This window comes from Hyaena hyaena, unplaced genomic scaffold (assembly GCF_003009895.1).
Source record: "Hyaena hyaena isolate Hyena2069 unplaced genomic scaffold, ASM300989v1 scaffold_155, whole genome shotgun sequence".
NCBI lineage: Eukaryota > Metazoa > Chordata > Mammalia > Carnivora > Hyaenidae > Hyaena > Hyaena hyaena.
The window spans coordinates 2,835,111-2,852,062 of record NW_024080787.1 but is presented as its reverse complement, the minus strand read 5'-3'; the positions used below and the strand labels follow the sequence as shown (position 1 = coordinate 2,852,062).

The 16,952-nt window shown below is 45.3% G+C and overlaps 1 protein-coding gene across 6 annotated transcripts in view; it reads left to right on the top strand.

Annotated features, from left to right (window-relative positions):
• CLUAP1 (clusterin associated protein 1) overlaps positions 1–13,378 on the top strand; it is a 35,936-nt gene extending 22,558 nt beyond the window's left edge. For 5 of the 6 annotated variants that reach the window (XM_039239279.1, XM_039239275.1, XM_039239278.1 and 2 more), the window contains 3 exons: positions 3,480–3,587; positions 6,271–6,326; positions 11,020–13,378. In XM_039239279.1, coding sequence (XP_039095210.1) covers positions 3,480–3,587; positions 6,271–6,326; positions 11,020–11,166 — 311 coding nt within the window. In that variant the 3' untranslated portion in view covers positions 11,167–13,378. Of the gene's footprint in view, positions 1–3,479; positions 3,588–6,270; positions 6,327–6,566; positions 6,624–11,019 lie in introns of all 6 variants that reach the window. The other variant, XM_039239280.1, reaches the window with a different exon arrangement.
• The last annotated feature ends 3,574 nt before the right edge of the window (positions 13,379–16,952 follow it).

The window sequence follows — 16,952 nt, the reverse complement described above, 5'->3', positions numbered from 1 at the left end:
AGAGAGAGAGAGAGACAGCGTGAGCAGGGGAGGGTCAGAGAGAGAGGGAGTCACAGACTGAAACAGGCTCCAGGCTCTGAGCTGGCAGTCAGCACAGAGCCCGACGCGGGGCTCGAACCCACGAACCGCAAGATCATGACCTAAGCGAAAGTCGGACGCTTAACCGACTAAGCCACCCAGGCGCCCCTCTAGAGAGCACTTTAGTAACCTTGCTGTGATTTAGTTTTTATGGTGTAATAGAGAGCAGATGTTCATGCATGTAACACTTACTTGCTCCATGTGGACTGTGTGTCAGGCGTTGTACCAGCACTTGGGGCACAGTGATGGGTGAGGTGCTCAGGGAGCCAAGTCTAGAATGGTGCCATCCAGTACCTCGCCACAAGCCATGTGTGACTCTTGAGCACTTCGAGTGTGGCTGGTCCAAATTGAGGTGTGCTATTGGTGGACAATATTTTGAAGACTTAGCATGAATGAAAGGTTGAATTACTCATTAATAATACTTTCCATTGTTTACTTAGTGAGATGATATTTTGGATATATTGGGGGTAAGTGAGATATTACTAGAATTAATGTACTTGTTTTTATTTAAATGTAGTTACTAGACAATTTTAAATTAGATCTGTCAGCTGGCCATTATATTTCTGTTGGACTATGCTTATCTAAAAAGAGAAACTTGGGGGACTTGGATGGCTCAGTCCATTGAGCATCCATCTCCTGTTCAGGTCATGATCTTGAAGTTCATGTGTTCAAGCCCCCCATCAGGCTTGCTGCTGTCAGCATGGAGCCTGCTTCAAATCCTGTCTCCCTCTCCCCCTCTTCCACTTTCATATGCCCTTTCTCTCTCTCTCTCAAATAATACACATCTAAAAGTAAAAATAATAGTAAGAGAAACTTAAAAATAAGCTGTAGTTTACATGGGTATGAAGTAGTATTTCATTGTGCTTTTGATGTGAATTGTTCTGATACCTAATGAAATGGAGCATCTTTTTATTGCTTGTTGGCCAGTTGTATAAATATTTATTGGAGAGATGTCTGTTCAAGTCCTTTGGATATTTTTAAATAAGGTTATTTTTTTTATTGAATTTTCAGAGATATATGTATATTCTGGATACTAGATCCTTATGCAAGTTGTGATTTGCAAATATTTGTCTTTCATTTCTGGGCCATCTTTTCACTTTATTGGTGATGGCTTTTGCTGCACAAACTTTTAATGAAGTCCACACTATCAGTTTTTCTTTTGTTGCTTGTGTTTTTGTTTAATAAGAAACCAGCACCTAATTTAAGGTCACCAGGATTTTTCCCTATGTTTTCTTCCAAGACTTTTATAGTATTTTTTAAAAAATAATTATTTCTTAAAATTTACATCCAGGTTTGTTGGCATATAGTGCAATAATGATTTTAGGAATAGATTCCTTAATGTCCCTCCTGCCTCCCATTAGCCCATCCCCCCTCCCACAACCCCTCCAGCAACCCTCTGTTTGCTATATTTAAGAGTCTCTTATGTTTTTTTCCCTTTCCTGTTTTTATACTCTTTTTGCTTCCCTTTTCTTATGTTCATCTATTCTGTGTCTTAAAGTCCTCATACGTGTGATGTCATATGATATTTGTTTTTCTCCTACTTGACCAATTTCGTTTAGCATAATACCTTCCAGTTCCATCCATGTAGTCGCAAATGGCAAGATTTTATTCTCTTTGATGGTGGAGTAATACTCCATTGTATATATATCCCACATCTTCTTTAGCCATTCATCCATCGACGGACATCTGGGCTCTTTCCGTACCTTGGCTGTTGTTGATAGCGCTGCTATAAACATTGGTGTGCACCTGGCCCTTTGCAAGAGCAGACCTGTATTCCTTGGATAAATACCTAGTAGTGCCATTGCTGGCTCATAGTGTAGCTCTATTTTTAATTTTTTGAGGAACCGCCATACTGTTTTCCAGAGTGGCTGCACCAGTTTGCAGTCCCAAGACTTTTTATAGTTTTAACTCTTACCCATTTGGAGTTAGTTTTCACGTATGGTGGGAGGCAGGGGTCCAGTCACTGTTGTGCATGTGGCTCTCTGGTTGTCCCAGCACCATTTGTTGAAAGACTCTTCTTTCCTCTTTGCATTTTGTGGGCACTCTTGTCAGCCATCCTTAACTTAGATGTGTCACTGATAACTTGGTGATTTTCTGTGTCAGCAAGCTTAAATTTAGTGTATTGGCTTGAGTTTGTCAGAAGAAATCATACTGAGCCTGAGAAACATGTGTTGTTATTTAAAAATTCATGATATCATTTGATTTATATTGCAAGGGGTAATGATACAGTGTCCTAATATTCCTGGATGAAATAAGTGAACTAAAATGAATAGTAATTTCATTTTGTAGTGATTAATTTGTGTTAGTATTTAATTATATTCTCTGAATAGGCTTTTGTAAGGTGGTGGTTTTCAGACCCAAATGTGTTGAAGTCCTTGCAGGATGCTATTACTTACACATCCCTGGCTCCCAGCTTTGCCCCTCCACGCTGGAGAACACAGCTCTTCTCTCCATGGTGAAGAAAGCAGAGAACTTTCTCTTGGTGACACAGCTGCCATTTCATTACCCACTTAGAGCAGGGGCTGAGCAAAGCCTTTTCATAGATAAACAGTTACTTTACTTCCAAGCTGACCTCTGACTCACTGATCAGACAGCAACTGCAGACTCTTCCAGTCTGTCCTTCCAAAACCAGTGTCTCCCCCTGGCCTCAGGGAACCGGCTGGGCAGTGAAAGCTTTTTCTCTCCACTGTGGAAACTCTCCTTCTGTACGTTTCCATTAGGAAATGTCTAACCTGCACAAGACTCTAAAAGAGTAGTTAAGATATTAATGTGTAAGCCTGTTGCACATCTCACAATGTGAGAACACCCTCTCTTTGTATATCTCTGCAGTGGAATTTTCTAAAGGAAACGAGATCATGAGCACCAGTTCTTGTAGCCACTAGGTCACCATCCTCCTTAGGCCACGCGTGCTCTGCTGTTCCTGGCCCACTCTCCTCCTTGCCTGCAGGCTTGTTTGGGCGCAATCGCTCACCTTTTCAGTGGGCTCTGCCTCCTCACCTTTCTTACCCACAGAGAGTTCAAGTTGTGGTAATAGCACCTAACACTGAACAGAGAATGAACTTTCTCCCCAACTAACCAAGAACTTCCAGCTATACCTTGACAGCTGGTTATTCAAATTGTAGTTCACCTACCAGAATAGTGTTTCTAATTGATATGTTTGACCCAGTTTTCTCTTGCTTTGAAAAGTTGTTTTAAAAAAAACAACAATCCAGTATATCATTGTCTGCATTAACCCCTCACCAAGTATCTACAGGGAAATCCCAAGAGTCTCATAAAATCTAATGCAGCAGAAGGAAGGCTGAGAAGTGCAAATGGTTTTGCACAGAGCATTATGGATAGAAGCTGTTTTGTAGGTAATGATGGAGCTGCCCTTTTGTTTTGCCTGTTTGTGTTCCTCCCAGGTAATGATGACTCGGACATTGACATCCAGGAGGAAGACGAATCTGACAGTGAATTAGAGGAGAGACGGCTGTCCAAGCCACGGACGGCCATGGAGGTGCTCATGCAAGGTAGCACGACTTCTTTCTCTTGTCCCCCTCCCTGTGCCCTGTCACAGAACACTCTGGGTGGCCCCTGCTCCAGGGTTTATCCTGTTGAGTTGTTTATCGAGATTCAGCTCTTAAATTGCTCTGTGGTCACCTATGATGCTAATACTCTTACCTGTGGTCCCAAGAATAGCTGATTGTTCTTTGTGTCATAGTATTTGTCACAGAGGCCTTGGGAACACACTGCTTCTGCCATTGAGCTGCGTTCTGCCTGTTTTTGGGTCCAAACTGTTCTCAGTGTACTTGCATCTACTATAATCAGAGAATTATGCAAGAGAAGGGACTAACACAACCATCTTTGCCTTTAAAAAATCTAGTAGTTTCTACTTTCTCACTTTTAAAGAGTAGAGTACTAAAATATGTGGGCAAATGTGGGTGTTCCCCTGGGATCTTCTTCAGGTCCCACTTTCCGTCCTAAAGGGGTCATGGTCAATGGCTTGGAGGGGTGTCCTTACACATTGCCTTTTTACACATAGACATGCACACACAGACAGTGAAACGTAGACACAAAGATCATCTGAGACAAGTTTTAACCTAAATGGGACCAGACTCTGTGTATAGTTCTGCAACTTGCTTTTTATTTTTTTTAATGTTTGTTGACTGGGGGGTGGCATGGAGGGAGGGGCAGAAACAGGCTCCAGGCTCCAAGCTGTCAGCACAGAGCCCATCATAGGTCTTGGACCCATGAATGGTGAGATCCTGACCTGAGCTGAAGTTGGACCTCCAACTGACTGAGCCACCCAGGCGCCCCCTGCAACTTGCTTTAAAAAAAAAAAAATTAGGATTAAGTATATTAGAACTCCTCCCATGTCAGGAAAATACAAATCTGCTTCATTCTTTTTGACAGCTGCATAGTATTTCAGTGTGACCATACCTAGGGTTTATTCAGGTATTCCCATTTTGAAAGATATTTATTTTTCTTTTCCTTGTAGATACATCTTTTGGGTTTTTTTTCTTAAATTTTTTAGTGTTTGTTTAGTTTTGAGACAGAGACAGAACATGAGGGGGAGAGGGGCAGAGAGAGAGGGGGAGACACAAAATTTGAAGCAGGCTCCAGGCTCTGAGCTGTCAGCACAGAGCCCGACTCAGGGCTCGAACTCAGGAACTGCAAGATCATGACCTGAGCAAAGTCAGATGCTTACCTGACTGAGCCACCCAGGTGCCCTGTAGATATATCTTTTATACCATTAAAGGGGAGAATTCTTAGGTCAAAGGTTATATAAACTTTTATTTTGATAGATATTACCACATTGCCCTATAGTTGCCTTTAGAAACATCTGCCATCTGTTATTTTTTTTTTTCTAGGTTTTTATTTATTTTTGACAGAGAGCGAGTGAGTGTGAGCTGGGGAGCAGCAGAGAGAGAGGGAGACACAGAATCTGAAGCAGGCTCCAGGCTCTGAGCTGTTAATACAGAGCCTGATGTGAGGCTTGAACTCATGAACTGTGAGATCATGACCTGGGCCAAAGTCAGATACTTAACTGAGCCAAACCCAGGTCTCCTGTACCATCTGTTAATTTTGGGAGTAGTTTGCATTTTTCTGTATACAACATATTTAAGACGTAAATTATCTTCATTTTATATTAACATGCTAACTGATCTTAATTTAGGCTCGACTGTTCTTTATTACTTACTACATTTTCCTTCTTATGTAGGTTAGTTAGTTGCTCTGATATCTTTTATCTTCCTTTTATTTTTAACAGCTTCATGATATAAATAGAGGTTAGAGGTTATGATTCCCATTCTACAGATGGGAGCTGAAGCTCTGAAAAGGTAGGTGCTCAGGAGAATCTAATAGAGGCACTGGGTCTCCTAAATTCTGCTGACCATTCAGCCTGCAGGAGTCAAATCACAAAGTCCATTTCTAAAAATTATTAATAAGGGCTTTCCACAACGCAAGACTTGGATTTGATCTGTCCAAGGGACCGTTTCCTTAAATAGCTCTTGGTGGTCACCCCAGGCCTGTGCTGATTGAGCTCCTCTCTGGGCTGCCTTCGCTGCTCTTGCCCCCGGGCCTTGACCTGGGGTCATGGCTGCTCCTTCGTCAGCCTTCGGGTGTGATGCAGCTGTCCGCCTCTGCCCAGCGCAAGATGGCTCCTGAGCGTTGGCAGAAGTCCCCTGTCAGCAGCCCTAACTTCTGGAGGAGAGCGGAGAATCCCCGAGATAACGGGGTGAATGTGTGTGTGGGGGTGTGTGTGTTAACTAATTGTGAAACTCAGTTTTTTCTCTTTGAAGCTCAGACATAGATCCAAATACATTGGTCCCTGGAGGAAGACAATTTTTTTTTGTTAACAGATAACACAGCTATCTGCTACTAATAGTGGGTTTCAGTGATTTTGCTTATGTTTAAAGGATACATATGTATTTTTCTGATTTCTGAGTCATGATTAGATTTATTGCCTTTTCCTTTTTTTTCAAAGTGGAAATCTAGAAAATCTCTTGGTGTTTTGTTGACAGTTTTGATTATTTGGATGCTTTAAGTAAATTTTTTAGTGTTATTCTTGTTTTTCCCCAAAGGAAAGCAAGTCTTAAATGCCATTCCTTGCCTTTTTTTTTTTTTTTTTTTTTTTTTAAGTACGTTTTTTTTTTTTTTTTTTTTTTTTTAAGTACGGTTGTTCTGATTTCTACATGCTTTGGTTCTCCTCAGGAAGACCCAGCAAACGCATCGTGGGCACAATGCAGGGTGGAGACTCCGACGACGACGTGAGTCCCGCTGAGCTCCCTTTAGCTGTTCCGTTCTTCCTGGTCTGGGGCTGGCCTCGTAAACGAGGTGTGCGCCTCTCAGCCTGGCCCCTGCTGGGTGTGTGGCAGAGTAGGGCCTCTCAAGGAGCTGGACTGTTCTTTGCTTGTTGATGGCTCTTTTCTTTTCAAATGAACGTACTTTCCCTCCCCACTCCTTCTTTTTTTCCTTCTCACTATTCTTTCCATTCTCGCTTTCCAAAGATGGAAGCAGCACCAGCTCTCTTAGGTAAATGGAAGACTTCCAGCTCCAAGAAGCAGGTGGGTTTTCTTCTCACCTTGTGTGTGTGCATGTGTGCGTGCGTGCATGCGTGCGCCTGCTCAGGGCCAGCAGAGCCTTCTACAAGAGTGGTGCCTCTGTCTCCTGGGCGAGAGCCATGGAAAACAGGTCCCACAGAGAATGGTGAACTTACCTAAAGGTCCATAGGCTGAGGAGGAGAGGTGACTGCAAGCCAAGAGACAAGGAAGGTCATTAGGTCCTTGAGCTGAAACCTAGAAAAGAATGGAACCAGCTGAAGTCCTGGGGTCAAGACCAGCCCTCTCTCTAGTTCCCTTCTGGGGAGGGAATGGACAAGGAGGCTCTCCTGAGACAAGGGCCTCAGAGAGGCTGGGCAAGAGGCTGGGACATCAGGCTGCCAGCACCTTGAGTGTCATTGAGTTAATACTGACTGGGAAACTAACCAGAATGGGGAAACGGGTCTTTGCTGGGGTCCCATAGCTGGGGTTGCACCGTCCATTGCCCTGGGCCTGCCTGCCTTTGTGGCAGTCCCTGCCAAGCCTGTGAGGCCCCAGAGGCAAGGGGTGACTAGGCTGACAGACCACAAACCACCTTATCAGGTCGTGTGTCACATGTGTCTGAAGCGTGGCACTAGTAGCTGCACAGGGACAGCGCGGGCTGATACTCTTGTGCTCTCTATTTATTTATTTGTAATTATGTTTTATATTTCTGGGAGAGAGAGAGAGCGTGAGCAGGGGTAGGGTCAGAGAGAGAGAGGGAGACACAGAATCTGAAACAGGCTCCAGGCTCTGAGCTGGCTGTCAGCACAGAGCCTGATGTGGGGCTTGAACCCACGAACTGTAAGATCATGACCCCAGCTGAAGTTGGCCGCCCAGCCTATTGAGCCATCCAGGTGCCGCTTGTGCTCCCTTATTTATAAATATATAGAGATCTTTATGTCCCGTTGTGTATTGTTACTGAAATCCTCTGGGCAAGATGTGCAGAGAAGATGGAGCCTTGAAATCACATAAGGTAGTCTTAGAGGAGCAGAGAAACTGTCTCAGAGGTTTTTAACAGAGTCTGGGGCGGAGGGCTTTTAGCTTCTGCCCACGCATCTTACCCATTCGAGGCATGAATGGGAAGTGTGGCGTGGGTGCTGGGGATGCCTGAAGTCACTGTCTGGTCCCTTGTCTTAGGATCTGCTTGCTCATGCACATAGCTCTCTCGTCTTGGAACAAGTGCCCGAGGTACAGCTCACATGTCCTCTGTGCCTCGTTGTCACTTGCTGGCTTCAGGGAGGCTGTCTCCTCACGCGGCCCAAGCGTAGGCTTGTCCTTCATGTGCGCATTCGTCTGCACGACAGATGGTTGCTGAGTGCCTGTCATGTATAGGTGTTGTTGCAGATTATGGGGGCCACATCCCTGCCTTCAGGAAGCTCGCGTTCCTGCCATAACCGAGGGAGTATGTTGGGTCACAGTGGCAGGAAGAAAAAGCAGTTCAGGGAACAGAATGACAGGGTGGAAGGAGGAGGTCAGTGTCTTGTTTGCTCAGGGAACGTCTCTCTGATTGGGTGACACGTGCCAGAGGCCTGAATGGAAGGAGGGCCGTGGTACAGGGAGGGCCTCCAGAGCACAGGGGATGTGGCTCCTGCACAGGAGGTCCAGAGATGGCATGACTGGGATGGAGTGGGTGGCAGGCAGGAACGGCAGGACAGGCAGTGGGGCCACCAGAACTTTGCGGGACCTGAGGACCCAGGGTTTTCTGAGTGCAGTGGGAAGGGGCTGAGATCCGCGAGCCTGGCAGCGAAGAGACACCAGTCATGAGGCGCTTGCAGGAGACCTGCTTCATAGGTGCCGGCAGCTCAGCTGAAGGTAGTCACACCAGACGTGTTAAGTCGTCGGATTCTGGGGGCACCTGGGAGGCTCAGTCGGTTAAGCATCCAACTTCATCTCAGGTCATGATCTCACAGTTGCTGGGTTTGAGCCCCGCCTTGGGCTCTGTGCTGACCACTCAGAGCCTGGAGTCTGTTTCAGATTCTGTGTCTCCCTCTCTTCTGACCCTCCCCTGCTCATGCTGTCTGTCTGTCTGTCTGTCTCTCAGAAATAAATAAAACATTAAAAAATTTTTTAAAGAAGTCGTTGGATTCTGGATGTTTTCAAGGTCTGAACCTTGAAGTTTTATTAACTGGACATGGGGTGTGAGAGAACGAGAAATGAAGGATGCCCCACTTGTGGTGTCCTGGGCTGACGGCACACGTGGAGTTGGTGTGTCCCAAGGGGAGGCAGGGCTTGGGGTACAGTAAAGGAGTTGGGTTTTAATTTTTTTTTTTTTAATATTTTATTTATTTCTGAGAGAGAGAGAGACAGTGTGAGCAGGGGAAGATCAGAGAGAGAAAGACACACACACAATCTGAAACAGGCTCCAGGCTCTAAGCTGGCTGTCAGCACAGATCCTGAAGCGGGGCTCGAGCCCAAGAACCGCAAGATCATGGCCTGAGCCGAAGTCGGACGGTTAACCGACTGAGCCATCTAGGCGCCCCAGAAGTTGGGTTTTAGACACTCCACGCATGCATTGCCTACCAGCCACCCATGTGCTGGGGTCGAATGGTCACTTGGAATTCAAGTCTGGAGTTCAGGGGTGAGGCCTGAGCTGGAGTTGAATTTGGGGAGCCATCATAGTTAGACCGTGTTGGAGCTGCAAGGGGACATGTGACTGTGTGAGGGGAGAGGGTAGAAAGAGTGGAGGAGGGAGCCCCCGGGCTCTGAGCTGAGCTGCGTTGCAGAGTCAGAGACGGTGGGTGTAGGGGCATGTGAGACTGGAAGATGCAGGAGTGCAGTGGGGCGAGCACCCGAGAGAAGGGTGTTCTGCAGCACAGAGTGGTTTTCAAGCAGGAAGTAGCAGCCTGGAGGTCACACCAGACGCCGAGACTCGCCCACTGGATTGGAATTCTGCTGTTTGGGTCCCGACAAGACCGGATGGGGGGACTGGCCGGGGAAGCATGCCTGCTCAACGTGTTGAGGATGCAGCCAGAGGAGGGCCGACAGGGTGGTGGGTTCAAGACTCCTTCAGGGAGTTTCACTGTTACCAGGGTGGGGGTGTGGAGGGACAGGGCAGAGTAGCTGGCGAGGAAGGTGGGATTAACTTTGGGTTCTCGTTTTGTGTGTTCTTTCTTTTTTAAAATTTTTTTAAAGTTTATTATTTTTTATTTTTTTTCGAGAGAGGGACAGAGAGCATGAGTGGGGGAGGAGCAGAGAGAGAGGGAGACACAGAATCTGAAGCAGGCCTCAGGCTCTTCGCTGTCAGCACAGAGCCCGACGTGGGGCTCGAACTCACGAACTGTGAGATCGCGACCTGAACTGAAGTTGGTACTCAACCAACTGAGCCATTCAGGCGCCCCCCTCCTTTTGTGTTTTTAAGAAGGAAATTGCTGCATGTATTGCTGCTGGTGGAAGTGATCTGGCTGGAGTGGCCAGCCCTCTTGATTTACCTGGGATGCATGACTCGCAGTTTTGGAAGTTGTTTTTAATTTTTTTTTTTTTTTTAGTGTTTATTTTTGAGAGAGAGACAGAGCGGGAGTTGGGGAGGGGTAGAGAGAGAGGGAGCCACAGAATCTGAGGCAGGTTCTAGGCTCTGAACTATCAGCACAAAGCCTGATGCAGGGCTTGAACTCACAAACTGTGAGATCATGACCTGAGCCAAAGTCGGATGCTTAACCAATTGAGCCACCCAGCCACTCCTGGGGTTTTTTGTTTTTTTTTTAACTTACTTATTTTGAAAGAGGGAGTGGGGGAGGGGCAGAGGAAGAGAGAGAATCCCAAGCAGGCTCTGTGCTATGAGTGCGATGCAGGGCTCGAGCATACGAACCATGGGATCATGACCTGAGCTGAAATCCAGAGTCAGAAGCTTAACTGAATGAGCTCCCCTAGGTGCCCCAGCACTTGCAGTTTGAAATCCCAGCTGAGTTGGTCACCCCAGATCTAGGTGATGGAGAGAGTGTTCCTTTTATTTTGCTCCTTATGCCCAATTCCTTTGTGGCTTTCCATCTCCAATCTGGTAAAAGCCAAAATAAACCCACCTTCCTAATCTCCAAGCCCCTCTGTCCTTGCTGTCCCCTAGTGGGTCGCTGGGCCTCTGGAGCAGAGCAGCATCCGGTGGTGTTTCTGAGACATGAGAGGGAAAGCCAGCTCCTGCAGCACCACACAGACTGCATGCTGGCGTCTGAGGGTCACTGGTCAGATGACCCATTTATGTTTGTCTTTGAGCCAACAGCATCTGGACGTAGGTCCCCTTCTCACGCCCCACAGCCTGACTGCTTCTCTGCCAAGCTCTTCCTTCATGTGGGGGTGTTGCTAGTTACTGAGCTACTGGTAGAAAGAGGTCTCTGCCGACAAGCTGTCCGAAAGAGATGGGCCCTCAGCTGTGTTTGCCGTTTTCCTGTAGGAGGACTCGGAGGACAGTGAGATTGACATGGAGGGCGATGAAGAAGACGATGATTTGGAAGATGAGAGCGTTGCTCTCTCGCCAGCAAAGCCCAGTCGAAGGGTCCGGAAGCCTGAGCCCCTGGATGAGAGCGACAATGACTTCTGATCTTTGTGCCAAGAGACCAGACAGATTAAATTCCTCAGATCTGTAGGTAAACGGGAAGTTAGAAGGTTAGGAAGGAACCTATTTTGTTCACTAAACCAGCTGGACTTGTTAATGAAGCAACACCTAGTTCTTCTTTAGCCTCCTCTGGGTTACTCCACAGAGCTTCAGCGAGACCTGAAGCAAACCCCAAAGAAGATGGGGATTTTATTTTTACCTTCTTTATCTCTTGAAACTTTGGAAACATCTGTGTTCTTAGAGATGCACATCTGCAGGACAAAAACCTGAAGGGAACTAAGGGTCAATACTGTTCATCTTGGGAGTTGTAGTGAGTTTCCACTAAGAGTGGGGGGGGGGGGGCGGGGGAGGGGCCTGTGGCCACAAAAGCTTCAAATGTATTTTACTAAAATTTCCCAAATGAAAGTTAGGCAAGTTAGGTGAAAACCCACTTTCCTTCAAAACCAGGCAACAGAGAGATGTTTCAGAATATAAATGTCCCATTTTCTCTCAGAAGGTTGACATTTCTTCATAGGGGAGAGCAAGCTGAAGAAAAGGTGTTGGTACACATTCATGTTGTTGACTAAAAAAAATTAACCAGAATTGCATTAGGCTGAGTAGCACTAGGATCCTTTCCCTGATGTGGTGTGAGAAGTGACAGACCGGTGGAGTTGTGTTGCATTTCTGATATGGAAACGCAGAGCTCTTCTCATACATTTCTCAGTTATGAACTCAGAAGACTCTGAAGTTCCTTAACTCTTAATAAATGTATTTAATGCCATATTTTTATATTATTAAATAAGTTTTACTTGAAAGTGTAATTATGTTGTTTATTTTCACCTAGAACACAAATATGTATTCAAGAAAAGTTCACAGGTTACTGTGGTACATGTCAACTTTGAGGAGACAGTGTGACGATGATTTCTATCATCTTAGCTTTTTTGCCTGTCTCTTCCTAACTCCTGTATAGGAGATTACTCTTTTTTTAAAATAGCATTCGGTTAATTCGGCAGTGATGGAGATGTGCCCTGTTTGAAATGGTGCAGTCTCTGCACTGTCACCTCAGAGCCCAGCATAGGTCTAGAACCCATAAACCATGAGATCATGACCCATGCTGAAATCAACAGTCAGACGCTTGACTGACTTGAGCCCCCCAAGCACTCCGTCCTTATGTGATTCTTCTAATGGGCATTAATGTGGAAGCATGACCCAACCTACAGGTAACCCCTCCACCGATAATAGGCGCCAGTGCAGTGCGCGGTTTATTATTTCACTTCTTCCTTCAAAGTCCCTCATCCCTCGGTTAACTGACTGCACAGCCTCCCCATGGAGTGGTACTTCTTACTCGGGCAGCTTCTGCCAGCAAAGGAGCTTCAAGTACCTGATCGTAGTTACTAGTGTGTGTCTGTCACTGTCACCGATCCAGAAGTCAGATATATATGAGAGCCTGTGTCCTGGTGTCTTTTGTTTTGGCCCAAGCAATCACTTCTTGGCCTTTTGGCTAAGATCAAGTGTTTTGGTCCAAGCATCAGAACAGACTCAGGCCCCAAAGAAAATTATATGATTAGGTCAATGAAAAGCCATCATTTAGATCATTGCCAACTGTTCTTTGTTTTTACCTGTGTAAGTAAAGGACCTCTTAAAATGTTTTACAGCGTGTGTATTGGCTGAAAATGTCAAGGGCATTTTTAAGTCCTTAATTTTTATTGGTGGTAGCCATCAAGAACCAAGTCCAAGGACTTCCAGTGGGAGGTCTGAAGAACTGTTGCCCTTTTAGCTGGAACAGGAAGAAGACACACGAGCGATCTTTCGTTAGTGTTTTAAACTGTAATATCGTGTCAAACGTCTGAAAGGAAGTGGAGTTGGCTTAAGCTAGCAACACACCACATAAATATCATAGTTGCTAGCCTGGCCTGGAGGACTCCGAGGTGCTGGAATCCAGGACTGGGTGAATTGGAAGAAAACTAAAACTGCCCAGAACAAAAGGCCTTGCGACGGGGATGAGTGGGACAGGAGGACCGAGAGCTCAAGCAGGGATGTCCTGAGGGGAAAGTGTAACTGATGAAAAAACCCGTGTGCCTGTGAAACAGTATTCTGATTTTACACTTCTCTGGGGCGGTTCGGAAAGAATTAAGCAATAGTGACATAGAAAATTGAGTTTTTTAAAAGGTGCACTGTTCATTCGAAGAAGAACAATAAAGTACATAGGAGAACATGACTCCAGAGTGATCAATACTAATGAAGTCAAAAGATAAACACTGATGATTTAAACCAAAATCATGCTCTAACTCCATTGGAAAGATGGAGAAACAAAGAGTGGGAATGTAAGCTGACCTACATCCAAGTGCCATTTCTCATGTACAGTTCAGTGGATAATCTCGAAGATGATAAAGCAAGAAACTGTATATGGGATATTTAGTTTGGGGGAGTCGGGATATTCAGGAAGGGGAGGAACAAGACAAGCGGCTGCTGTTTTCCATTATAAGCCTGGTAATTTTTGGCTTTTTAAACTACACATATTACTGTGCTGTTTTGATGAAATGAATTTTGGAAAAGGTAAATCTACAGACAGGAAAAGGGTAAGGGCTGGAGACTGAGGTTTGAAGATCATTTTCCTCTGAGGTTGCTCAGGGGAGAACACGTGGGGTGGAAGAGAGCCAAGGTTGGAAGCTGAGAAATGCTGTGTCTCAGAGGCAAAGGCCACAAGGAGCCAGAAAGAGAGGTTGGGAGAGTATTTGCTAAAGTTTCTAAAGTGAGTATATTTTACTTTAATAATTAGGGCAAAATATGTTTTATTTTCCAAAGACTATTGAAGAAGAGGAGTAACGAGAAGGAAGGAGGGCTGGAAGGTTGTGCTGTGGAAGCCAAGGCAGGGGAGAATTTCCAAAGAAGGGAGAGGTGAGCAAGCTAAATCCTCCTTTTAAATGAGCTTGAGTCAGGCCACTGACATTGGTACATAGGAAATCTCTGGCGCCCTTAGCCGGGAGCAGTCAGGTATCACGTGATGGGTTGAAGAGAGGTTAGAATTTGAAGCCAACACAGTGAATATTGATGAGTGTTCAGAAAGGTGGGTGGTCACAGGTGAAAAGAGAGGGCCCAGCTAGGAGAGAAAAGTGTGGCCAAGAACATTTTGGAGGGGCAGAGGAAGCTTTTTTGTTTTTTGAGAGGAAAACGTGAGGAGGATTTTTTTTAGCTGGAGGGAACTAGTTTGTGGAATGGGAAGGGGTGACTCCGAGAGAGAGTGTGCATAACTGATGAAGCAAAGTCATTGTTAGGAGTCCTGTTAAAAGCCATGTCGTGGGGGCACCTGGGTGGCTCAGTTGGTTAAGCATCCAACTTTGGCTCAGGTCATGATCTCACGGTTCATGGGTTTGAGCCCCGTGTCGGGCCTTGTGCTGACAGCTAGCTCAGAGCCTGGAGCCTGTTTCAGATTCTGTATCTCCTTCTCTCTGACCCTCCCCTGCTCACGCTCTCTCTCTCTCTCAGAAATAAAAAAATAAATGATATTGTGTAATGGAAACAGCATGCATACCACATAACTGCTTGGGTTGATGCTACCGTTTGGAGTAAGAAGGCTAAGATTGATTTCACGATCTTTTACACTTGGATTTCTATAGTGTCTGTTGTAGATAAGGCCCCCAGACAGTTTTCTGACTTGGGCATCAGGTAGAATACTCAGAATACCCAGACATCGCCTCATAAGTTGGGCCACAGGAGCCCTGAACCTAAGGATGGCTGATCCTGGCTAACAAAGCTTAAAACAGCAAGCTTTGAAAGCATCCAGCTGTTTCATTTTTTCTTTTTCATTTTTATTTCTTTACTTCGAGAGAGCAAGTGAGCAGGGGAGGAGCAGAGAGGAGGGCAAAGAGAGAGAATCTCAAGCAGGCTCCCTGCCATCAGAGCAGAGCCTGACATAGGGCTTGATCCCACCAACCATGAGATCACGACCTGAGCCAAAATCAAGAGTTGGACGCTTAACTGACTGAGCCACACAGGCCACAGGATCCAGCTGTTTCTAAGTAATGTGTTCCAGAATTGAGCTCAAGAATTTGAAGGAATATAAAAATAGTCTGTACGAAACAAGATAAAATTCCCTGTGTCTGGTGTCCAATCAAAAATTACCAGGCATAATGAGAAGGATCAAGAAAACAGACCAAGAAATTACCTGCCCCCACCCAAATGACAGATGATAGAATTAGTAGAAAAGGGCATTCAGGCAGTTTTAATTCCCTATACTGAAATGTAGAGGGAGGCAGGAGAAGAGATAAGGCCTAAAGAAAACCTCAACACTTGTGGACATTAAAGAACCAAGATAATACCTGTGCAAACTGGGATTGAGATTAGATGAGGCACCACAGAAGAGAGCATACCCTGAAGACACAGCAATAGAAAACTGTTGAAAGTGAAAAACAAAAAAACAAGTTGCACAATGCTGTTGATGGGTTTATTGCCTCTGCTCCAGTTCACCGTTTGGCCTGCTCTGTGGTAATAGAGCTATTCCTTGTAAACCTCTCTTGCCAGCCGAAGAGATGTAGAGCCTTGTCAGTAGGCTGCTAGGGAGGCAGCTTGCTGTTGAAGTCCCTGGAGAGCACGATTTTTCTCCATTTGGCCCCTAAGGTTTCTCTGGTGGCTAGGTCCCTGCAAGGCACAACTTTCTCTAGCATTTGGCTTCTGCATCTTTTTTTCTGTCGAGTTCTTAACTCAGCTGGAAACTGTGCAAACCAGAAGATAGCTCTTGAAAGTACTAAGAGCCCAAAACCAGTCTATAATTCTATACCCTGCAAAAATAACTTTCAAAACCCAGTAATTCAAATAAATACTACACAAGACCCATGTTCAAATGTCTCCTGTCTCCAGATACTTTTCTTTATAGATGATTGTTTTTCTCCAGTCAAGGATCCAATTAGAGATCTTACATTAAGTTGTTATGTCTCTAATCTCCTACAATTGAAAAGTCCTCGGACTTGAGGCACCTGGGTGGCTTAGTCGGTTGAATGGCTGACTTCAGCTCAGGTCGTGATCTCAGGGTTTGTGAGTTCGAGCCCCACATCAGGCTCTGTGCTGATAGCCTGCTTCCGATTCTGTGTCTCCCTCTCTCTCTGCTCCACCTCTGCTTGTACTCTGTCTCTCAAAAATGAATAAACATTAAAAAAAAAAAAAAGTCCCCTGACTTTTGTGTTTTTCACGACATTAATATTTTTGAAGAGGTCAGGCTATTGTTTTTTGCAGAATGCCTCTCGATTTGGATTTTATCTGACTGTTCCTTCCTAATTAGATTCAAATCAACATTTTTGGTGAGAATACTGCATCAGCGACGTGTCCTCAGTGCCTCCCATCAGGAGCTGGTGATGTCAGTTTATCCCCTTTGTGGTGATGGTAAGTTTAACCACATTGTAAAGAAAGCATTTGTAAAAATTTTCATCTTTAAAGATACATTTTTCCCCTTTGTAAATATCCCTTGTGGGGTGGATTGATTCTTCCGCAAGAGGCTGTCCACCCACGGTTTTAGCATCCATTGATGATTCTTGCCCAATCACTCATTTTTAAGGGAACATTTAGAACAACACTGATTTGTGTTCACACTGCAAAATGATCATTTATAATCTTGACAAGTATTTTCCTTGGTTATTTAGTTGGTGAGAGCTGTGGTGTCCACTTGGGAACTTTTTCATTTCATCATAGACCGACTCCTGAGGGAATTTGTGCCACATAGCTCAGCTTGCTTGCCTTCCCAGGGGCGCTGCAGGCCCAGTAGCGGTTTGGGAAGCCCGCTGTTGAATAACATGATTCAG